General features: G+C 55.7%; 11 protein-coding genes across 11 annotated transcripts; 5 read left to right on the top strand and 6 right to left on the bottom strand.

Moving 5' to 3' along the window:
* Window positions 1-439: 439 nt before the first annotated feature.
* Window positions 440-1,830, bottom strand: ACO1O0_004078 (uncharacterized protein; the record flags this gene model as incomplete). Its single annotated transcript, XM_083193520.1, has 3 exons — window positions 440-1,076; window positions 1,133-1,277; window positions 1,344-1,830. The coding sequence occupies 3 exons, from the start codon at window positions 1,828-1,830 to the stop codon at window positions 440-442; spliced, it is 1,269 nt and encodes a 422-aa protein (XP_083050468.1).
* A 407-nt stretch (window positions 1,831-2,237) lies between these two features.
* On the top strand, window positions 2,238-3,441 carry ACO1O0_004077 (DUF3844 domain-containing protein; the record flags this gene model as incomplete). Its single annotated transcript, XM_083193519.1, has 2 exons — window positions 2,238-2,780; window positions 2,836-3,441. The coding sequence occupies 2 exons, from the start codon at window positions 2,238-2,240 to the stop codon at window positions 3,439-3,441; spliced, it is 1,149 nt and encodes a 382-aa protein (XP_083050467.1).
* Window positions 3,442-4,172: 731 nt separating this feature from the next.
* Window positions 4,173-6,591, top strand: ACO1O0_004076 (uncharacterized protein; the record flags this gene model as incomplete). The annotated part of the gene is made up of 4 exons (XM_083193518.1): window positions 4,173-4,324; window positions 4,514-5,164; window positions 5,224-5,516; window positions 5,579-6,591. 4 exons carry the CDS (start codon window positions 4,173-4,175, stop codon window positions 6,589-6,591), a joined length of 2,109 nt encoding a protein of 702 aa, XP_083050466.1.
* A 291-nt stretch (window positions 6,592-6,882) lies between these two features.
* On the top strand, window positions 6,883-7,425 carry ACO1O0_004075 (uncharacterized protein; the record flags this gene model as incomplete). The annotated part of the gene is made up of 2 exons (XM_083193517.1): window positions 6,883-7,177; window positions 7,244-7,425. The coding sequence occupies 2 exons, from the start codon at window positions 6,883-6,885 to the stop codon at window positions 7,423-7,425; spliced, it is 477 nt and encodes a 158-aa protein (XP_083050465.1).
* Window positions 7,426-7,590: 165 nt separating this feature from the next.
* Window positions 7,591-8,079, bottom strand: SMG1 (uncharacterized protein; the record flags this gene model as incomplete). Its single annotated transcript, XM_083193516.1, has 4 exons — window positions 7,591-7,662; window positions 7,733-7,807; window positions 7,861-7,932; window positions 8,050-8,079. The coding sequence occupies 4 exons, from the start codon at window positions 8,077-8,079 to the stop codon at window positions 7,591-7,593; spliced, it is 249 nt and encodes an 82-aa protein (XP_083050464.1).
* Window positions 8,080-8,289: 210 nt separating this feature from the next.
* Window positions 8,290-9,750, top strand: ACO1O0_004073 (nineteen complex-related protein 2-domain-containing protein; the record flags this gene model as incomplete). Its single annotated transcript, XM_083193515.1, is given in 2 exon segments — window positions 8,290-8,398; window positions 8,411-9,750. The coding sequence occupies 2 exon segments, from the start codon at window positions 8,290-8,292 to the stop codon at window positions 9,748-9,750; spliced, it is 1,449 nt and encodes a 482-aa protein (XP_083050463.1).
* A 205-nt stretch (window positions 9,751-9,955) lies between these two features.
* Window positions 9,956-11,510, bottom strand: ACO1O0_004072 (cytochrome P450; the record flags this gene model as incomplete). The annotated part of the gene is made up of 5 exons (XM_083193514.1): window positions 9,956-10,072; window positions 10,136-10,622; window positions 10,676-10,801; window positions 10,862-11,226; window positions 11,292-11,510. The coding sequence occupies 5 exons, from the start codon at window positions 11,508-11,510 to the stop codon at window positions 9,956-9,958; spliced, it is 1,314 nt and encodes a 437-aa protein (XP_083050462.1).
* Window positions 11,511-12,600: 1,090 nt separating this feature from the next.
* Window positions 12,601-14,085, bottom strand: ACO1O0_004071 (uncharacterized protein; the record flags this gene model as incomplete). The annotated part of the gene is made up of 1 exon (XM_083193513.1): window positions 12,601-14,085. The coding sequence occupies one exon, from the start codon at window positions 14,083-14,085 to the stop codon at window positions 12,601-12,603; it is 1,485 nt and encodes a 494-aa protein (XP_083050461.1).
* A 550-nt stretch (window positions 14,086-14,635) lies between these two features.
* ACO1O0_004070 (nucleic acid/nucleotide deaminase domain-containing protein) lies at window positions 14,636-15,710 on the bottom strand (the record flags this gene model as incomplete). Its single annotated transcript, XM_083193512.1, has 2 exons — window positions 14,636-15,579; window positions 15,638-15,710. 2 exons carry the CDS (start codon window positions 15,708-15,710, stop codon window positions 14,636-14,638), a joined length of 1,017 nt encoding a protein of 338 aa, XP_083050460.1.
* A 1,995-nt stretch (window positions 15,711-17,705) lies between these two features.
* On the top strand, window positions 17,706-18,083 carry ACO1O0_004069 (uncharacterized protein; the record flags this gene model as incomplete). Its single annotated transcript, XM_083193511.1, has 2 exons — window positions 17,706-17,785; window positions 17,846-18,083. 2 exons carry the CDS (start codon window positions 17,706-17,708, stop codon window positions 18,081-18,083), a joined length of 318 nt encoding a protein of 105 aa, XP_083050459.1.
* A 496-nt stretch (window positions 18,084-18,579) lies between these two features.
* Window positions 18,580-20,506, bottom strand: STI1 (Hsp90 cochaperone STI1; the record flags this gene model as incomplete). Its single annotated transcript, XM_083193510.1, has 4 exons — window positions 18,580-18,735; window positions 18,820-20,012; window positions 20,068-20,372; window positions 20,436-20,506. The coding sequence occupies 4 exons, from the start codon at window positions 20,504-20,506 to the stop codon at window positions 18,580-18,582; spliced, it is 1,725 nt and encodes a 574-aa protein (XP_083050458.1).
* Between the last annotated feature and the right edge of the window lie 1,037 nt (window positions 20,507-21,543).

Genomic DNA, 21,543 nt, shown 5'->3' with positions numbered 1-21,543 from the left:
CTCCCGGCCTTCTGTTCCCTTGTCTACTTAGGATGATACCCTTTGAACCCGGGGAGGTACAGCTGGCGCCGTCTACCGTCGCGACGTTCAAACGGCGAAAGACTATTTGAGTGGCTGAGATTTCCGGAACGGTTATTATCTGCCAACGCCATATATGGGATTATCTCCAAGTCACCCTTGGGTACAGCGATTTTGGACTTGGAAGATCGTCTCCAACAACTCTTAGCACTTGGACTAAGTGCCTGTCATAACTAGAGATCACGTAAAAAAAAGATAATGTAATTGAGATATATCCTCAAAACCATCGCTATGCATTTCCTGGTAGCCTAAACCCAAACCTCCATAAGTCTATGGTATGTACCGCTGAGCAACTCAACCATTCACTAGCGCTACGCCGATATTCCACACAAATGGTACAAGGAACTTCTATAAACTCCCCTCATCGCCCACCCATGGGCCGCTGCTGGGTCTGAAGAATATGCTTCAACGTCGCCTGAACGTTGGTGTACTTCTTGGCCCGCGGATCGTACCAAGCAGCCACATATACAACCATGAGCGCCGACTTGCCCTGAACCTCGATGAGGCCGTCTACACGAATGCAGCCTCGGTTGACGGGCTGCTCGGCTGGCCTCCAGTTCTTAGCGAGAGTGAAGGAAGCAGCCTGGAAAGCCTGCATCATGCTTGCCGACATGGGTATATCATTTTCGCCCGGCTTCCTAAAGAGGCCAGTAAAGTCGGGAGTTGTGCCCCGGATCGAGCCGGACTGCGACTCCTTGCCTGACGGGGCTGGAGGTGCTAGTATATGGCCCTGCGATGGCTTTCCCGTGGTGCCAAACGGTGACTGCTCTTTGCCGCGGTTGATTATGGCAGACTGCCAAGTAATTTCCTGTGCCTTTGATCCCTCGAAGCCAAGTGCTTTGGAGATATCGTCTTTGGTCCGCTGGAGAAGGACGTTCCAGAACGTCCATACGGCCAGGGCCACCGCTTTCGGATATACGATAGCGTCGAGCTGGTTCGCCGCGACCGACTCGATGGAGCGGTCGCCCCAGAAGAGGCCGTCCCAGTCAAGCATTAGCCTGCTACATGTTAGCACCGGTTTTGTTTATTGATCGAAAGGTTCGGGGGAATGTACCCTGAGATGTAGTGCTTCGGTGGCGGTGCCGGGGGATATATAATGTCGAGCCACATCTTGCGGACTTTGGTCGACTTGCCGCCCATCAGCCTGACGATTGCTGGATTCGCTTCAATACCTCGCCGGACCGTCTCGGCTAGGGTTGCTACACAAGAGCATAAGCTGGTGCCTGGTGTTCAGGCACGAGAGCCTTGACAAGGGAAATACTTACACTTTATTTGCATTTGCCTCTTCGGATCTTTGTTCACCTTGAGAAACTCCTGCCATTCCGGATCGCTGCCCTTATAGGGTGGTTGCAAGACCTCCTTTGTCGTAAAGGGAAACGGTAGGAACAGGAGGGGGTCTTCATCCTCGTCTTCGGCCTGCTCCTCCATATCCTGCTTCTCCTTCTCCGACATGGAATCCCACTCGGCCTCGGCCCAGTCCAGGAGCGGGTCGAGAACCACGCTCATATAGATCTGCCACATTGCATAGTATACGAGGAGTGTGAAGGCGACGTAACGAAGCCGCGGCCGCCAGGGCTTGCGATGCTGTGGCGCTTCTTTGGGGAAGTAGACGGGCAGCGTCGGGTCTGTCTTCCTGCGCAGGGGCCAGAGGGATATCGATCTCGTGGCGGGGGGGATCCGGCGACTCGCAATCCGGGGTGCTGCGAGAACGGCGAGGGTGGCGCGCCGCGAGGCGGCTGCTCTGGCTAGCATGGTGGGCAGACTGTGCAGATGCGAGCCGAGATGCGAGCCGAGTAGTGTAGGGTGTAAGGAAATATGAAACTAGGGCGCGTGCTATAAGAAGGGAAAAGGCATGACTGCGACGAGATAACAACGGCGCATCCACGGGACGGTCTGCTTTGAATCACAGTGGGCGCAAACTGACCGAGGACTGAGTCGGCGAAGCTAGCCCCACTGTGCGGATGCCAAAAGTGCTGCACAATGATACACTGTGTACACTGTCTTTCGGATCATCCCCCCGCCGAACTCTCCGATGATACGGAGACGACCCAGCAAGCAGTGATGGCCTGTGGCACCTCTGCTGTTCAGCCCGTGACGTTGCAAGCTCCCCTTCCAAGTCGGCCACCAAACCACCGCAGCTTCATCGCCCGACAACCACAATGAAGCTCACCCTTGGGCTCGCAACGGCCCTGGCTGGCTGTGCGGCCGCAGCACAGCAGGCTGCCCAAATCTACATCCTTCCTAGCGATACCGATTCCACCTCGACGCCCTCCGTCTCACCTAGCCTCGCACGTCTTATCCTTCTACAACGACTGGCTCCCGCAGGAAAGGGGCCCTCTGTTTCTGATATCCCCGATGGCGCCGATATCGACACCGTGGTGGAGCTGATGAACAAGTACGGCGGGAAGAGCCCGTCGTTGTTTGGCCAAGAGCAGCCTGTCTCTCCTAGCCAGCTTGTCATCATGCTGGAGGGCTTGTCCGATGACCAGATCAAGGAAGTGGGCGAGGGCTTCCAGAAGAAGCCTGCCTTCTCTGTCGTTGATCCTCCGACAGCCACCGCCCATGATAAGCTGGTCAAGAATGACTTCTACAACGTTGGCATCACGAATGAGCACAAGTGCTCCATCACGGAGGTGACCAACCCCTTTGAGGAGCGGTGCTGGAGCGGGCGGTCCACTGTTGCCAAGTACAATGTTAAGAAGGTAGGTTCTACGCGAAATTAGTTCTTGTAGATGGCAAGGCTGACGTAAACTCTAGCAACCTGAGGTTCTCTCCGATCTCGCGCGTCTGGCCGCGAACCTCGTCGTGCTAGCCAAGTCGGGCGAGATGGAGACGACACTTGTGCTCCTACCCGCGTCGGGCGAAGCTAAGCAGTGGTCCGACAAGACGCAAGAGCTGCGACGCCGCCAGTCAGAAGCCGAGAAGGTCATGTCGATCTACCAGAAGCCGACCGAGTCGGAAGCGCCGACCTCGCCCAGCAACGACGGCACCGTCTTCTACGCGTCCACGAAATCAGGTTCCATCCCCGCGTGCTTTAAGTCGGAGGATAGCTGCAGCACGGCGACGGGCGCCTGCTCTGGGCACGGCACCTGCGTTAACAAGTATGCCAAGGCGGACGGGTCCGAGGGGAAGGAGGCGTGCTATACCTGCCACTGCCAGAGCACGGTTAGCAAATCGGGTAGCCTGACGCACTGGGCTGGACCTACGTGCGCCAAGAAGGACATCAGTGTCTCCTTCTGGCTATTTGCGGGCTTCACGCTGGTCATGGTCCTTGTCCTGTCCATGTCGATCGGCATGCTGTTCAACGTCGGCGAGGAGAAGCTGCCGGGCGTCATCGGTGCGGGTGTTTCTAGGACCAAGTAAGCGAGGCTGTTGGGCAGCATGGGGCAGCACGGACTCTGGAGTCACGCTGAGGCGATGCGAGAGGCGGAGGCAGAGCAGGCGGGGATGATAGATGATCCTGTTTTTTAATCACAACTTGTTCCAAGGTTTAGGAAGGCAAGGGGGAGATGGACGGGCATGAAAGCCCGGCACTCAGGGTGTACCATACAGGTGTATCGATACATTGCATCATCTTGTATCTTGTGGGAGGCTGTGCCGCTTATCACAATTCTCGGCCACGGTTCCCTCTTTGTCAAATACGCGTCGTTTCAAAGAGCATGGAAATGTTTTTGGATGCCTGTCTACTATGATCTATTAACGGTGCCCTGTTCACCCCCGAGGCCAGCCTCGCTTGAGTTAAGCAGCTGCCAAAGTCGCCACGGCTAAGCGAGGTCGTGGCATTGACCATGTTATGCAGTCAGCAATAACCAACCAGAGTTCAACTTGGTTCGCCTGCAGTCGCTTCGCCCCAGCAGTCTCAGCCTCGATTAGACGCGAGATGTTGCGCAAACGCCGCGCTCAGCCCCAGCCCCAGGATCCTCGACCGGAGTTCTTTATAATCTCCGTGTTAAGCAACCATGACGGCGAGGTTTTTTAAGTAGGAGGTGTGCACTGAATCGACGGCATATTGTATTGTCGCCAGAAAACTCCGACGGGCTATATTCACTGCAGAGCGTCTGCATCAGTTGGTAACCATTTAATGTTAAGTAACCATGGCCGACACCGCTAGCACTGGCACCCATAGGAGATCGGGCAGCAGGCTCGGGCTTCCCACAGCTGGATGGAGGGCTGCATGTTCGGCTTGTGCTAGGGCCAAGATTAAGTGTCTGCGATCGAACCCGGCGCCGAACTCCAAGTGTGACACGTGAGTTTCCTCACTTACATCAACGGTACGACAATTGACTAGAAATGATATGCAGATGTCAAAGACTCGATAAAGAATGCACTTCTCAGGTTGTTCGTCCCCGGAAGAAGAGACGGGCCAAGCCGTTGTAAGTGCCGCCCTTGCCTTATGCACCCCATCCATCATCCATCCCTGGCTTACACCATGCAGGAAGACGGACGGGGATCCGGGGAAGCTGGTGGACCTTGGGGACCACCACCCATCGTCGTCGTCTTCGCAGCCCGAAGATCTGAACCTCAACAACCCGTGGGCTGTTCCGGATACTTACAACACTAATGCTCCTCCATCGTGCACATGTCGCGCGCCAAGCGACGATGCTCCGCCTCCGCCAGACTCAGATGAAGCCCTCCTCAACATCTACCGCAATGAGCTGCTCCCTGCTCACCCCTTTGTCGTCATTCCACCGACCATGTCAGCGGCCGCCCTGAAGGAGACGCGGCCGTTCCTCATGTCAGCCATCAGGATGGTCGCCTCCTTCCGGAGCCTAAGGTCGATGAGGGCGCAGATGTACCACCTGATGAAGCACATCTCGGAGCACATGCTGATCCGCTCAGAGCGGACTATAGACCTACTACAGGGTATCATCGTCATTTCAGGGTGGTACCAGTATCATTGCTTCATGCACGCCCAGCTGAGCAACCTCATCAGCCTGGCCCAAGCTCTGGTTGGCGATCTGGGGTTGGGGATGCCCCCTGTGCGGAGGGAGACGACAGTTCTTGCTGTGTTGAAGCCGTTCGACACTCAGCCCCGTACCAACGAGGAGAGGAGAGCACTTGCAGGAGTCTGGTTCCTGTCTTCGTCGTGAGTACTGCGCCTTTAGTTCTTGCTCATTAATGGCAATGCCGACTAATTTACCCTAGGCTGTCACTCGGCTTTGGCAAGATTGAGTCCATCAAGTACACCCGATACTTACACCAGTGCCTCGGGCAGCTTGAGGAGAGCGACGAGTATGAGACCGACACCACTCTGGTGCAGATAGTCCGTGTTCAGCATCTCCTCGACCGCATTGCACAATGCAACGCCCCCCAGGACAGCATGGAAGACATGGGCGTGATGCCTTCAACTCCAACCCCTAGGGCAGCGTGTGTCTCGGGTTTTCAAGCGGAGCTGGACCAAATACGCCAAAACTTGCCTTCAAGTCTCAGGCTAGACAGTAAGTTTCTGATCTCGTATTGCTGGTGTTGTCCCTGATGCCCGTTCTCACACTCTTTCCAGAGATCTTCCAGACGTACCTCAACACGGCCGCCCTGCGGCTGCACGCTCCACCATCGATCGACAGTGAACTTATCGAGTCTCTTTCCGAGTCCCTCGCCTCACCTTCCGATGAATCAAACTCCCCCCTGGACGAGATTTACCGGTCGCGCGCTGCCTTGGTTGCATGGTTCGATAACTGGCTCTCTGTCCCGGTTTCTTCCTACCACTCACAGACGACGGCGACATGCTCTCTCGTCATCTACGCCATATCCATGCTGAACCGCTGGGCAAAGCTCATAATCCCGTCCAAACTACGCACAGAGCGGGTAGTGGGCTCACCAGGGGCCCAGAAGCCCCCTGCTGACCCCAGGCAATACAGATCGTCGCCTCCCAGCGCCGTCTCTTCAGCACCGACGCCTGCCGACTCCGACTCAAACCAGGACACGGAGTACTGCGCCTCCAGCCAGCACAACCGACAGGTCAAGTCGGACCCTCAGCTCCCAGTGGCTGTCGCCTCGCTGCAGGCGCGCCTCCAGCAGCAGCGTCCGGGGCTCGACGTGGACATCCCCGGGATCCTGTCGACTCTCCAGGGGCGGTTCCAGCAGGTCAGTTTGTCGATTCAGGAGTGGTCGGCCTCGGAGGCCGAGAGCGGGGACCTCAACGTGTGGAGCATGAGCGCGGTCAAGATCCTCTCTACGCGTGCAAGGCTCGCGCGCTGGGCGGAACTGGTCGTCGAGGGGATCGAGGCCCTCAGCCTAGAAGACGGCGCGGTCCAAAAGTACTCTTCCGGGGAGGATGTGGCCTGGAACGCGCTGCCGGATGGCTTCCTGGGCGGTTTCGGTGCTGGTAACTCTGGTATGGGGATGGGGATGCCGGATTTCGGGGATGGGATGGGCACGGGATGGATGGCGGGCTTGATGCCGGGAACGGAGCCCATGGCCTGCTTCGACGGGTACATGAACTGGAGCCCGATGATGATGGATTCGATGGGGAGTGTTGACCAGTACGGAAGACTGTACAGGGCACCAGAGTAGTGCGCTGGACTTCAAGGGACGAAGGGATCCATAACTAGTTAATTGCAATGACATGATGGCAAGGTTGTACCTTCGGTCGCGCTCTCAAGCATTGGGAACAGGGCAATCTGGGGCCGTTGTCTAAGTGGGAGCCCGGCTCCGTCCGGGTAAAGCGGGGTCAGTGGACCGGGTCTCGATTCTCGCGGCCTCTGTGACTCTGTCTCAAGGGAACTTGTTTCCATCACGAACACGCCAGGTCTGTATAACTGGTGTGTTTCACTGACGACTAATCGAGGCCTTCAAGTTTCCTCAATGGCGACAGAGCAAGCGCAGAACAGTGAGCCCTGGTGGGCAGCCTTCCCCGAGGTCAAGGCATCATGCCGTCGCATGGACGCATCGCAGGTCAAGGACCTTCTCGAGGCCGATGAGGCAGCTGGCCCCAATGCGCGCAGAGACTTCCTCCTGGTCGATGTTCGACGGACCGACTGGGAGGGCGGCACTATCAAGACGTCCATCAACTTTCCTGCTCAAACACTCTACCAGACAAGGCCGGTCATTTATCAGCTCTGCAAGCAAGCAGGGATTAAGAACATCATATTCTACTGCGGTGAGTGACAGAAAATCACCGACTTCTTTCCAGTTTGATCACAACTCATGTCTCTTTGACGGACAGGAAGCTCCAACGGCCGTGGGCCCAGAAGTGCCGGCTGGATGCAGGACTACCTCAATGAAGTTGGTGAGACCACTATGGAGGCTGTGATTCTGACCGGGGGTATCAAAGGCTGGGTGAAATCGTACGGCGCCGCACTGATGGACTGGTACGACGACAAGGCGTGGGGCGAGCAAGCCAAATAGGATCCGATTGATTCCGTCCAAACCCCATGAGGGTATCATCCTCCCCTAGACGCATGACCGTTACCCGCCCATGCGCCCGCTCTGTTTTGTAGATAGAATGTCCATTTTTCGTCCGCAAACGCCATGTCATTTGTTTCCAGCCTTTATCTGCCATTGGTTCGTAAATCACCGATGTCGTTCGTCGCCGCCAATGCGCTCCAGCGCCTCGAGCATCACAACCGAGTTTCCTCGAATGACCTGGAAGTGTGTCAGCACGCTCGCCGATGAGCCCTCCAAGGATGCTTCCTATTTTCTGGTGAAGACTTACCACCATGCCCAGTCTGACCTTCTCGCCGCCCTCCTTCTCCTCCACGGCGTCGTCCAGGACGATGTTCAGGTAGACCTAGTGGCCCGTCAGTGCTTGCTCGGGGACAGAAATGATCGCAATCGACTGACATCGTAGCCTCGAAGAATACCAAGGACCTTCCGGCTGCCGTTCAGCTGAACAAAGAGCCGCTTCTCGAGATACTGGATGCCAGTCAGTATGTTGTCAAATGTGGTTCAGCCCGAGGCCATGCGAGCGACTGCGCGCGGTCTTAATTCAAACCAGGCGAGTCTGAATCCGAGATTGGATACGCGACGCACCTTCTTCAGCTCAGGCTGCGCGGGCGCCATCTTGAGCAGTGAATGTGGGATGTGGTGGTTGTCTTCCAAACCTGCGACGCGATGACGGACTGAGCTCCCTGCCTTGACCCCAAAATTTCCGTCACGTGGAGATAAGATTGCGATCGCGTACCTCAAGCTCGGCATCCCGCGTCGACCATCTTGAACTGCCTTTCCGACTGCACTCCAAACTTGAAAGTCCAACTGCGAAATATATAAAAAATGAGCTCTTTTGGCTCTAAGCGCAAAGCGCGCGTTATTAGAGTCCCTGATGAAGATGACCCCGCAAACCAGTCGTCCTCGTCGGACAATGGAGACGCCATGAAGACTGGTAAGTATTCAGATGCCCACCTCGCGAAAGTCTTGATGGAGCGGCAAAGGCTGATAGTGACGCAAACAGATCTTCCCAAGCCAGTATTCGGATCGAAAACCGGGCGCAAACCTTTGAGGCAGTCAGGGCTGCGGAAAACGTTCACTGCTGCAGATGATGAAGACGCCGCGGCCGACCAGGCTTCGAAAGGCCAGGATGGGGAAGAGGACGACGACGGCCCCGTCGTGGTGCGCCCAAATATCAGCCGGAGCAGCGCGTCAGCACAGAGGAAGCGGCCGCCTAAGTCGAAGCTCTCTTTTGGTGGGGGCGCAGGCCTTGAGGGAGACGACGACAGCGACGTCATGCCTGTGAAGAAGGCGCCGTTGGGAAAACGTGCGTTGGAGACGAGCGCTGCAAAGAAAGGGATCTCGACAAGGGGCCTCCCAGTGCGTTCGTTCCAGGACGAGGAGGACCGGCCAAAGTACAGCAAGGAGTATCTGGATGAGCTGCAGTCGTCCACACCCAACACCCCTCAGCCTGTCTCGCTGGACGGAGACGAGATGGACCTAGACGATTCCGAGCTCGAAGGCGCGGTTGTTGTTGAGACCCAGGCTGTTTCACCCGCAAAACAGGAGACGCACATACTCACCGAGGCCGAAATCCGAGAGAAGAAGGAACGGCGAGCACGGTTAGCCAAAGAACAGGACTTCCTCTCGGTTGAGGATGACGATGAGGAAGATTCGTTGGGACGGAAGAAGAAGGACGATACTCGGCTGAAGGCCGAAGACGAGGAACTGGGAGAGGGATTCGATGAGTATGTCGAAGATGGAGGACTGTCATTGGGTAAGCGGACGGAGAAGGAACGCCGAAAACGAGAGCGCCAGCAAATGGCCGAGCTTATCACAGCCGCCGAGGGACATTCCTCGGACTCGTCGGAGGACAGCGATGCGGAACGCCGGATGGCATACGAAGCCGCGCAGAGTCGCGCGGGGATGGACGGCTTGAAGAAGCCGCGCAAAGACCCGGCCCAGGAGCTCCTCAAGGTCCCACCTAAGATCACGCCTCTACCAAGCTTGTCGGAGTGCATACAAAAACTCCAGGTCTCCCTCAAGACCATGGAAAACGAGCTAAAGGGGAAGGAGGCTCGGGTGCAGCAGTTGAGAGGCGAGAAGGATGAGATCTCGAAGAGGGAAGCCGAAGTTCAGGCTCTACTTGATGAGACGGGCAAGAAATATCAAGAAGCAATGGGTCAAGGCAAGGTTGACGACGCGACGGTGAAACCCACGGGACCTGGTGCTGAGCTAGTGGGCGAGAGAGGGTTGGAGAGCATTGGAACGACCCCGAGGAGGACAGGCGAGGACGACGAGCTGTGACCTGGCCATGAAGTGAGTTGCATCGATGGCACATGAAGAAAGACTAGTTGAAGCCCCCACGGGCGAATCTTCTGATGGTTTGGCTCACCACCCAGCCTGGCCCTGGGAACTGCCATGCTCAGGAGAGTTAACTTACAAAACGACAAAACCCTGAACCTAACGCCAAATCCCATTCCCGAAAACAAAGAGCGGCACCGCCTATTCACTACAGTTCCCGATTCGTTATCTTCACCCACATGTTGGATGCAATGATGAAGACAGACGACTTAACCTTGATTGGCCTCTCAGGGTTGATAAGCGATATGTCGTACCGTCTCAGCAGCTGCGGTCCTGGTTAGGCCTACTCCGGACAATGCCAACAGCAGCACGGTTCAAAACGACGTACCTCAAACACCGCCTTGTGCAACTCCATCAAAGAAATGGGTTTACCCAAGCAACTATATTTGCCTCCACCAAAGGTTGTATCCCACGCGGCACTCATCCTCACCAGCTCTTCTTCTTCAGCCACAAGCCACCTCTCCGGCCGGAAGATGTCGGCGTCTGGGCCCCAGACATCCTTGGAACGCCCGACGGCGTGGAAGCCTTGACCAACTTCAGTACCGCCGGGGACGAAGTATCCGTTGATGTAATCTCCAGTGTCGGGCACGCGCTTGAGGCCCAGCCCCGTAAGCGGCGGCCACACGCGCAGCCCCTCACGGATGACAGCTGTGAGATACGGCAGAGTCTGTGTCTGGGCCCAGGAGATGGGCCTGCTGACGTTGGGGCTCGCTTTGCGGATCTCAGCGACGAGAGCCATGTAGGCGGAAGGCGTGGTCATGAGGGAAAGCAGGGTCATGCGGAGAGCGTGCGCAGTTGTGTTCGTGCCGGCGATGCTTGCAGGCTAGTCAAAAACTTCCTGAGAGGGAAATGGAGGCAGGACGCTTACAGGAATATGAGAACCTGCTGAATAAGTTCATCGCGGGCCATGCCGTTATTGATATGTCCCTGCAGCATGTCTTCAACAGGGGGCGCCTCCACGTAAAGTCTACGGTCGACAAAAGAGCTTGCAAGGCTTTTTCAACCCTAGTCAGCCACCAACCAGGGCATGCGGGAATTCAAAATAGACACGCACCTCCAGAGTCTTCCAAACCCGACCTGGTCTCCTTCCCTGGGTATGGCCAGCCGCAGCGGCCATCGGTGAACAATCTTGGTCAGCCAGGGGAGCACCGAGAAAACGTTCATGATGGTCGACGAGCTGGTGTTGATACGGTTGTAGTCAAAGAGGTCCTCATCCCCCGCGAGGAAGCCGAAGGGGGCGCCAAGAGAGATATCCCCAATAGCATCCAAGGCAAAGAACTGCGTCTTCTCCGCAAGGTCAAAGGGCTTCGTATCGTGCGCCGTCGAGACGTACTTGCGCTCGAGCAGGTCCATGAAGCTGAGCACCTGACGGTCCAGACCAGACTCGAAACTGAAGCCCTCATTCCCCTTGCCGGAGTACTGTTATGGCAGTTTCACATTAGTAGTTGAGAAGAGAGCATTGCGATGGGGGAATATATTCATACGGCTGTCCACATCCGTGCCCTCATTTTCTTGTGTGTTTCCTCGTCCCTCATGGAGACGACATTGTCGACGCCCGGTGTTAGTCTGCCGCTCTCGTAGAACGAGCCCTTGGTGTATGAGCTCCGGGCGGCCGACATTCGCCGCAAGACGTCGGGGTCGGCTGAGAGTAGCTCATTGGGCCCGATTCGCACAAGGGGTCCTTTAGCCCAGGGAAGGTACATGTAAGCCCAAGTATACCCCAATTTGATCGATATGCTAGGGGGGAAACTTGCCATATTTGTCCGCCACCTCCTTCAGTCTTTCGTGGTTGTTGTCTTGCAAGGCGCCCTGAAGCTGCCACAGGATCGACCATCCAGCTAGCCAGGGACCGGGAATGTGTCGTAGGCGATTCCAGACGCGGATCCTCCACACGGCTAGCCCTATCGCCAAGATCGCTGAAGCCACGTATGTGAGCCGGACAGACTCGGGCCAGAGATTTAGCAAGCTCATCTCAGTCTGGCCTGTCGTTGACATGTGGGAGGGGGGGTAAAAGCAAGCCTGGATAGAGAGGACCTTTGTTTTATATGGTTCTGGCTTCTTCTTGGTGGTTGGATGTGAGAGGGCAATGGCGAATGGAAAGCTGAAAGGGATCAAAGCGCTAGGAGCCCAGTTCTCGATCAGGGACCCAGGATTGCCCCTCACAGTTGCTAGCGCACAGCATATCGCATATACCCATCGGAGCTATATGACAGATGCCAAGGAGCTGCTGTGATGTATGGAGAATGCCACCTACGCACCCGCAGCAGATGGTTGTTGGTGACGACAGGGCTGCCCTAGAGGAATCTTTGCCGATCTTCTTCATGCGGGCTCTGCCTTGCTTTATCAGGCTTCATGCGCCTGGCCATGCTGTACATGCACCTTCATACATTGGCTGATGTATTTCCGCTTTAGCTAAGACTCTGGGCCCGATGGGGGTTGTCAAAAAGCCCGTCGGGAGTCGGTATGGACAATGGACGCCGATCCAAAGTTGAAAATAAATAGACATCTCCTATCGGCACACAGGTGCTACTGGAAATATTGCACCGTATCTGTACTCTGTACTTACTGCGAGTACGGATATAGGCACGCTTGTTGACTGTGCTTGCTTTTTTTCTCTGTCTTTTCCTTTTTCTTGTGCTGGGACCTGGGGTCGTCCACGAGTGGCGCGGGTACTATGTACTTCGTAGGCGACACATGATCAAGATCAGACGCGATACTACACAAGTAGCGTAAAACATTCATGTCTATTGGCATGAGATTCGCCAGTACTGGCACGCGCTGGCCCACTCGCTATCACGTATTCTTATCCTTCACACCGCCATATACAAGACCCTTCTCCATGTCGCTGAACAGATACGCCCAGAAATCCCAGAACAGATTCTTGCGCCCATACCATGGCACCTCTCCCGTCGTCTTGGGCATCCGGTCCGCTGCTTTGACAAAGTAGTTGCTCTTGGCATCGACGGCCAGCTTTGTCGGCATGTTCTCCTTGCGCTCAATCTGGGGGACCACGGTCGTGGCGCCCTTCTTCTCCATGTGCTTGAGCAGCTTGACCGTCAGGTGCGCCATCAGGTTGGCCCCGGGCGTCCACGACGACGTCACGTAGCCGAAGATGAAGGCCGCGTTGGGCATCCCGTCAAGCATCATCCCGCGCCAGATATAGTGTGATCCCAGATCCATCTCCTTGCCATCCACAACAGGCTTCAGGCCGTCAAAGAGCTGGAAGTAGAGGCCGGTGGCTGTGACAATAATGTCCGCGTCCAGTTTCCGGCCGGATGTGAGCTGGATACCGTCCGTCGCCACCGTCTCTATCGTGTCCGTCACAATCTCGCAATTGTCCCGATGCAGCGCCTTGAAAAAGTCACCATCCGGACACATCCCGAGCCTCTGCTCGACCGGGTTGTACTGTGGGTTGAAATGAATGTCTGCATCTACCTTCTCTGGCAGATACTCCTTGGCGCCCTTGATCAGAATCTTGCGCCCCACGTTCGGGAACATCAGCAGCACCTCCGTGATCATCATCTCGAACACCGTCTGGAACCAACGGCTGACGACGGATGCCCAGCGTGCTGGGAGCACGAGATGGGCAAGCCAGTCGAATGCCGGCTGCGTGGGCTGGGCAACAACGTACGACGGGCTGCGCTGGAGCATCGTGACGTGGGAGGCATCCTTGGCCAGCTCGGGGAGGACCGTCACAGCGGTGGCGCCGGAGCCGACGAGCACCACGCGCTTGCCCGCGTAGTCGAGGCCCTCAGGCCACCACTGCGTGTGGACGACCTGCCCACCAAAGGCGTCGATTCCCGGGATCGAGGCCTCGAGGGCCTTGTCATCGGCGTAGTAGCCCATGCAGCCCAGGACAAAGTTGGCGACAAAGGTCTTGCGGACCCCGTCAGCGTCGACGTCAAGACGCCATTTCTCCTCGTCGCTCCTCCACTCGAACCCGTGGACCATGTGGCGGAAGCGGATGAGGGGCGTGATGCCGTCCTTGTCGGCGGCCTCGCCGAGGTACTCGAGGATCTCGCCCGCAGGGGCCATCTTGTGCTTCTTGGTCCAGGGGTGCCAGCCCAGGCCAAAGGAGGTCATGTACGAGTCAGAGCGGAAGCCCGGGTAGCGGAAGAGGTTCCAGGTGCCGCCCAGGACGGGGCGCTTCTCTAGGATGGTGATGGAGCGGTGGGGCATCTGGGCGCGCAGCACGTGGGCCGTGTTGATGCCGCTGAGGCCGGCGCCGATGATGAGGATGTCATGGCTCTCGACTGGCGCATCGGCGGTTGAGCCCATGGCGGATATCTATGCCCTTCCACCAGGGGCGATTATGCTGGCTGGGGACTTGGTTGGAGGGGGAACAAGGAACCAGGGGGGTGGAGTCTGATCTGGCACTGCACGAGTTCATGTCCACCCTGGTGGCGCCGAGTCCTACCCCGGATTTTGCATTGCCGAAGGCACATGCCAATCCGAATTCTAGAACTTCACGTACGAAATGACTGCCTGGTGCTCGCTCCAACACTCGTGTACTTACCACTAAGGTGAGATACTAGTACGGACAGTAGGTAAGGTATAAATTTAAAGAAAGACGGTGAAATGGCTCACATTTTAGGTTCCGGGTACCTCAGGTGCAATGCATGTAACTGGAAGGCGCAAGTGAGTTCTTGCTGATTGCTGAATAGGTACTCCGTATTGAGATTTAGTCGGAGTTGAGGAAACCGCAACTCGCGGGTGACGAGCTGATGAGATATTACAGGGAGCCGCAACCTTCGCGTCAACTCAGAACTGCCACTCAGAACCGCCACTCAGAACTGCCACCTACAAATCTGCCACGGCTCATCCCCCTTTACAGCAACAGCGCACCGCCATCATCATCACCCTCACTATCCCTATTCTCGTGCGCCGTCAGTGTCAGTCCATCACGCAGCAGATCAGCCAGTTCGGCTGTATCCGTCCCAGACCCATCATCTGCCACCAGAGACACGGCTTTGACACTGCTACCGGGTGGCTCGCTGTATGTACTCGACGATCTTGACCCAAACTCGTACGTATTCGAGTCGTGCGTCTTACCCACCGAACACTTCTCGACCATGATCTTGAACGCATCCTCCCGAATCTTATCCATCAGCTTGTTCAGCGACTTCTGCCACCTCCTGGCGCCCAGGGAGCCACCAGGCCCGTGTGCATCAGGCAACTTCCAGTTGGGGTAGATGTTTTCGTGGGACGCACGCATCACAATGTCGCTTCCGCACGCCTCAAAATAGTATTTGCACATCCGGCAGGGCGGCTTGCTGCTCCCGATGTACTTCCAGTTGTTGAAAAAGCGAAGTTGCTGTTTCTGGCCTACCCGCGAGATCCAATCTTGGGCCAACACCTCTGAGTGGATGAAAGGCTTGAAACTAGACTTGGTGCACTCCTCGTGGAGGCGGTCGTCTAGCTCAAACTTGCGCATATCTTGGGCGTACTCATGGAATGTGCTCATGATATTCGGGTCGCTGGTCATGCGCCCAATGATAGCCTCAGCACTGTGGCTTGTCCGTCCCAGCGGCCTCGATTCCGGTTTGCTAGACGGAATTTGGCAAGCCTTGAAGTTGTCGAAGAGCTCCGGCCACTCGACCCTGGCTTTGAATAACGATTTCATCGCTTCTTCATAGGCCAGAATACGACTGACACAGTGCTTCAACTCGCGCCAGCTCTCGCTGTTGGAATCTTCGTCATGGCCCTGAACCAGTCGACAGGCCCTGACGAATACTTTTATCGCCTCGATGCATCCAAGGCAACTCTCGACGTCTGCATCATGGTTAGCTCGCCAACCTTGTCGCGGACAATTGGGCAAACAAGGACATACATTCATCGTCCGTCTTGCTACTTAGCGTCGTCCCGCTGAGGGATCTCGTCAATCCCTCCAAACTCGCCCGCATTATACTGTCTGACGATTCGGTCAACTACTGACATATGATTGAGTGGAGCCCTAGTCCAGTCCATACCTTGATCTCCACCGGCTTGGTGCCCTTCCAAACACTTGGTTGCATGTTGGAAGATTCTTTTCAAGTACGCTTCGATTCGAAGGCGATTGAAACGCAAGATCCTCTTTAAGACCTCGTCCTGGCATCTGGTGCCAGGGTTGCCACGGGACTGATTTGCTGTAGCAACCTTCCTGAGGAGAGCCTCGATGTGCTTTGAAATGCGCTTTCCTTCCTCAGCGCTGACTTGATTACAGGCAAACAGGTAAGAGAATGAACCCTCGGTTTCCATAACAGCCACCGAGGTGATTGTGTCAGAGCCTACATTGTTGGCGCAGATATAGGCAAGCCGATATACGAAGGAGTGAAATCTGTCCTGCGCATTCTGCGGTTCGACAGCCGGCCCGGCCCCTCTTCGCCCTGGGGAGATTTTATTCTCATGGCCCATTGATAGGGCTTTGAGCATCACCAGCGGCTCGTAGAACCGACGGCGGCGTTTACCCTGGAGCGACTTGTTCTCTTAAGTGCGTTAGAACACGGATCGCTTTGCGCGGGAGTCAGACTTACCTGATACGGTTGTAGGCATCTTGTTCGATTGGAGTGAATTGGTTTTCGATGCTTATGTGACTTTCAATGGCATGTCATGGGCTGAGAGCTACTCAATGGGCATAGGGAGCACCTCTATTTGAACCCAAGTTATCTACACAAACTCCCGTCTCCGAGCGCCTTCTCAAGTCAGGCTCCCCATCTTTCAGGCTCGGCTGTGATAGAAATTATTCGAATACCATCGACGATCACAGACTCACATTTGAGAAAGCCTCGGAGGCCGGTATGCGGGTCGCGCCAACCGCGACCCCCTATGGCGCAGCCACGTCTACCCTCCATTTCGGCCTCCCGCTGGAACAGGCGTCACGACCAACCAGCCGCTTCTATCTCACCGGAGACAACCGTTCCATAATTCGCGGCCCAAGCAATACGCGGCTGTGCAGGGCGCCGTTGCTTTTTGGCGCAATTGAGCAATAAGGGACCATTGTCACCGACAGCGCGCGCAACACTCCGCAATGTACATCCCAGGGGGTTCGAAGCGGTTCGTTAGGCTTCCAGACGGCCGCAGGATGACCGAAATCGGGCTCATTTTTATGCGTCATCTTTCATATTAATTCAGATGCATCATGTACAAGGCGGAAAGAGGATCTATCGCGGCAGTACGTTGGCTGGGGGGAGCCTCAGCGGGCTGGAGTATAAAGACGTTGTTCCACATTCTAATTCCATTTTGTCACCCTAGTCCTCGAGTATTCCATCAAAGACCCAACAGTAGTTGAACCTGACCCAAGCTCGTTTCTCAATACATTATATTGTAAGTTGATGAGCCACCTGAAAGGAGTAGGACTCATTCAGTCAATGTTCAGGAAACAGTCTAATTTCTCCTTCAGCTCAATGCTTGTCGCTCAAATACCGAACATATTTTAATCCTGCGATTGATGTCTTTTCCACCAGGTCCTTATATCATACCAGAGGCATGGACAGTTCTGAACATGGCTCCTCAACAGGAACATAGCACAGACGCGGGTTACTTTCCAGAAGACACCGACCTGAATGCCGCCTATGGAACATCAGATCCTTTCTACTTTGGTGATACTTCGATTGCCCAAGAAACGCAAGAAGTCGATATCAGTGCAACTGCTGGTGCATTATTCGCGGAGAGTGACCCAAGCCCCGGTCATTAGACCGGAGACTGCCCCAATCTGACGTTTGGCTTCGAAGCTATTTCAAGCGCAGACCTCTCAAATTGGCAGGGTTCCCAACCGAATGGAACGACGCCCCTTGACTACGGTATTACTGAAGACGAAGCCGTCTCATACGATACGAATCTGACCACCTACAATGCCCCAATTGGTAGGTAGACGGGCAAGACTTCACCAGCTGCTGTTGTCACTAAGTGATCTTCTAGAAATGGGCGACTCGCCATCATCGCCCTACCAATGCCCTGCCGAAAACTGCGGCAAATCATTCCCATCTCAGAATGGGCTTAGGTATGAAGGGAGGGGAGGGTATGTCCTTGGGTCGACAAGAACTAACCAACTATTCTGAAGCAAACACCAGAAGAGCCACAGAAAGGAGGTCAGATGCCAAGCGAACCAGTTTTGCAAGCACGTAACGGCCGACCAGCGGGACATGAACCGCCACTACCACTCTTCCCACAGGATGTACGCCGAGGAGTACAACATCCCTGACCAGAGCGCCGTCTGCAACATCTGCGGCAAGGAGTTCACCAGGGAGGACAACATGCTCAAGCACCAGAAGAATATATGCCGCCCTAAGGGCGCTTGATCTAGTGGGAGTTACCTTGGACTGTTTTCCGGTTATTTGTCCCCCTTGCTTTTCTGCATGACTGTTCGGGCTTTGGTGGAGTTTGCAGACTGTTTGGTCTTTCATGAATATGACGTTGACGGCCGGAACGTGCTTTTCATCCTTTGTTTCTTTAGTAGTCTAGCTAGGCGTGTCTACATCATTTTGCTATCTTTACGAGTTCGAATACGCGATGGGTACGTGCCCACTATCTCCTGTTAGGCAATGGCCTCACATATATAAATAGTGCGAGAATGTAATCCCCATCGTTAGCCGTTGATTATCATCGGAGAGAGAAGGGGGGGTTTAGACAGGGCAGCAGATGGTCTCCTTGCATAGCTGTTTATGGGAGCAAACTGTTTGAACGTCATTTCGCATTAAAATAGTGCTAAAACATTTCTTTTACACGCCAGATGGTCCCCAATACCGATGCAACCCTCCATCCCTGCATTGAACTCCCACCTTCTCACACCGCACATCAGCCGCGGCCGACGCGGATGACACCGGCGGCAGCCAGTTTGTGGATCTTGGTCCGCACGACGGGGTTGCGCATGTGCTCCTGCAGAGCCTGGGGGTCGTTCTGGGCCTGCTGCAGAATGGTCTGCATGACGGGGTCCTGCATGATGCTCATGATCTGTTTTCAAAGTGCAAGTCAGCCATCTGGAAAGTGGAATAGTAGAAACAGGGGGGCCACGCTTGGCTAGCTGGAGTTGCTTACCTCGGGGTCACGCTGGAGGCGCTCCTTTGTCTGCTCTTCCGTCTCATTGTCCCGGGCCGCGTACATGGCCGAGAAGGCCTTCTGCTGCTGGGTCTCGATCTCGCGGGCGTTGGCGCCCTTGTGGTGCTCGGCATCGATGGTCTGGGCGTCGGTGCAGGCGTCGACGCACTCCGAGTACTTGCGCATGCCGAAGTACGCCTGGGCCTTGCGGATGTAGGCGCGGATGAAGGTGGGGTCGATCTTGATGGCCTGGTTGCAGTCGTCGACGGCGCTGGGGAACTCGAAGAGCTTGATGAAGGCGGCGGCGCGGTTGCTGTAGCCGCGGGGGTCCTCGGGCGCGCGCTTGATCATCTCGCTGTACGAAGCGACGGCGCCGGGGAAGTCGGTGTTCTTGAACTTCTTGTTGCCCTCCTCGCGCGCCTCCTCGGCCTTGGCCGGGTCGATGTAAGCTAGCCGGGCCTCCTCAGCCTTCCTCTTCTCAGCGGCGCGGAGCTTGTTCAGGACATCGGGTGTGCGGTGCTCAGTGAGGGACTTGTTGAAGTTCTCGACGGCATTGGCCATGTCGCCCTTGCGCTCGTAGGCAGAGCCGATACGGGCGTAGCTCTTGGCGATGAGCTTGAAGTCGGCGTAGATCTCGCGCCCCTCGTTGACGGCCTGTGTGCACGCCTCGATACACTTGTCGAAGTCGCCCTTCTCAAAGTACGCGGCGCCAAGGTTGTTGAGGTAGGTGATGTCCTTGAAGGTCTCCCAGGCCTTGGTGTAGTGGGCGATGGCCTCGTCAAAGTTACGCTTCTTGTAGTTCTCGGTGCCGAGAGCCTTCTCCTTGTCGGCCGCATCCTTGGCCTTCTTCTTCTCCAGTGCCTCGTCGGACAGATCCTCGGGCTCGGGTTGGGGTTCGGGAGCCTTCTTGGCCGGCTCGGGCTTGGGGGGAGCGTCGGGCATGGCGACGTCCTCGGGAGGAGCATCGCGGGTCTCGAGATCGACGCCCATCATGACGCCAAGGACCTGCAACATCCGAGGGTCGCTGAAAAGGTCAGGGTTCTGAGGGTTCTTCTGGATCTCCTGGAGCTTGGCCATGAACGACGGATCGGCCAGGAAGGAAGCAGTCTTGGGGTTAGAGGCGAGTTTCTGGATCAAGCTGGGGTCCTGGAACATCTTGGAGATGCCGGCACCGGGGTCTTGTCCCATACCATCTGTTGTAGAGGTCAGCACTGGCCTGGTTGAGACCTAGATCTTCCGACTACATACCGCGCTCGGCTTCGCGCTCCATGGACCTCTGCACGGAGGCCAGGCCATTCTTGATCGTGGCGTTGTTGGCATCGTACTTCAGTCCCTCCTCGTAGGCATCATTTGCGCCCAGCAGGTCGCCCTTTCCGTGCAGAGCTGTGCCTTTGCGGCCCCAGCCCTTTGCCCAGTCAGGCTTGATCTCAGTGGTCTTTTCGGCGTCGGCGAGAGCATGGTCCCAGTCCCGCTTGGAGGCATAAGCGGCTGAACGGTTGCTGTAGAGAATGTGGTTCTCGGGCTGGATAGCGATGGCCTGGGTAAACTTGTCGCTTTAGGGAAGGTCAGCAATGCAAATCAGGGAGTTTGCGGGAGTGTTCGGGGGGCAGACGTACATGGCATCGTCAAAGTTCTTGTCGGACATGGCCTTGTTGCCCAGGGCCTTGAGCTCGTCTGCGGAGGCCATGGTGGTGGCGGGTATCTCAGGATTATATCGTCGGGTAGAGTAGTCCACAAAACAAGGTAGTCTACTGAGAGGAGGAAGAGACGATGAAGTAGCTTGGAACGCCCGGAGAAATTTTGAGAAGCTTTTGCGGAGAGGATGCTATCACCGGCAGGCAGCCTTTCTCGGTGGTGGGGAGGCCTGAATAAATCGCCGCCTTCAGCAGATCGTCTCGTAGTGCGGTGGAGACCGGGAGAGCTTCAGTGCTTTCTAGCGCCTTCGATGGCCTGAGCAACTCCCCGCACTCAGGCGCTCATTGGGCGACAGCGGGGTGTGTGGCGCTCCCCGTTGCACCGCCACAGGTGCAAGGCTGGTGATGATTGTGCAAGCTTTGGAAGAGCTATCTTCGACTTGGCACTTGAAACAACAACGCCAATACAACCTTGGATTTCCACTGGGAGGTTTTCCTCCTCCATTTGAACACTCATCGCATGTCCACTAGTAATGAGCACTGATTTATTAACCAAGCCATAACTTTCAAACCTATATCTCTATTTCACCAGAAAAGTCGAGTGTCACAATTAATGCCGACAGTACCGCGACAGCAACAGAGAAATGTAGAGGCACAGAGCCTTCACAGAGCCCCATCGTGGACTTGACTTCAAGGAGGTACTTGGGCGTAGGCTGGCGCCAGGTTTCACCGAGACCCCTATGATTGATCAGCAGCCTGGTCAGTGCAGCCTGGATATCATTGTATACGATGTCAGCCACCTCAGTGGCACGCCGCCTCTCAACATTCCCATATTCTGGATGGAGGTTCACACAATGTCGAATTGTACTCTCCCAGTTCTCGATGGAAAATTCTGGGAGACCAGGTTCTAGTGCGTTGGGGAGCTCCAAAACCTATGTTTCCCGATTAGTTTGCGCCCTAGTGTGGTGTCAATTATCGATATAGTTACCCACGTAAAGCTCGCCAGCGGCGCCAATCATCCTATCCCGCTCAATCTGTGGTCTTGAATAGGAGCGAACGGGTTGGTTTGTGTCACCAGAAAGTGCGCCCT

Source organism: Amphichorda felina (genome assembly GCF_050947745.1).
Source record: "Amphichorda felina strain 45539 chromosome Unknown scaffold_4, whole genome shotgun sequence".
Classification (NCBI taxonomy): domain Eukaryota; kingdom Fungi; phylum Ascomycota; class Sordariomycetes; order Hypocreales; family Bionectriaceae; genus Amphichorda; species Amphichorda felina.
Note: the sequence above shows the minus strand (reverse complement) of the source record. Positions and strands in the feature narration are given on the sequence as shown.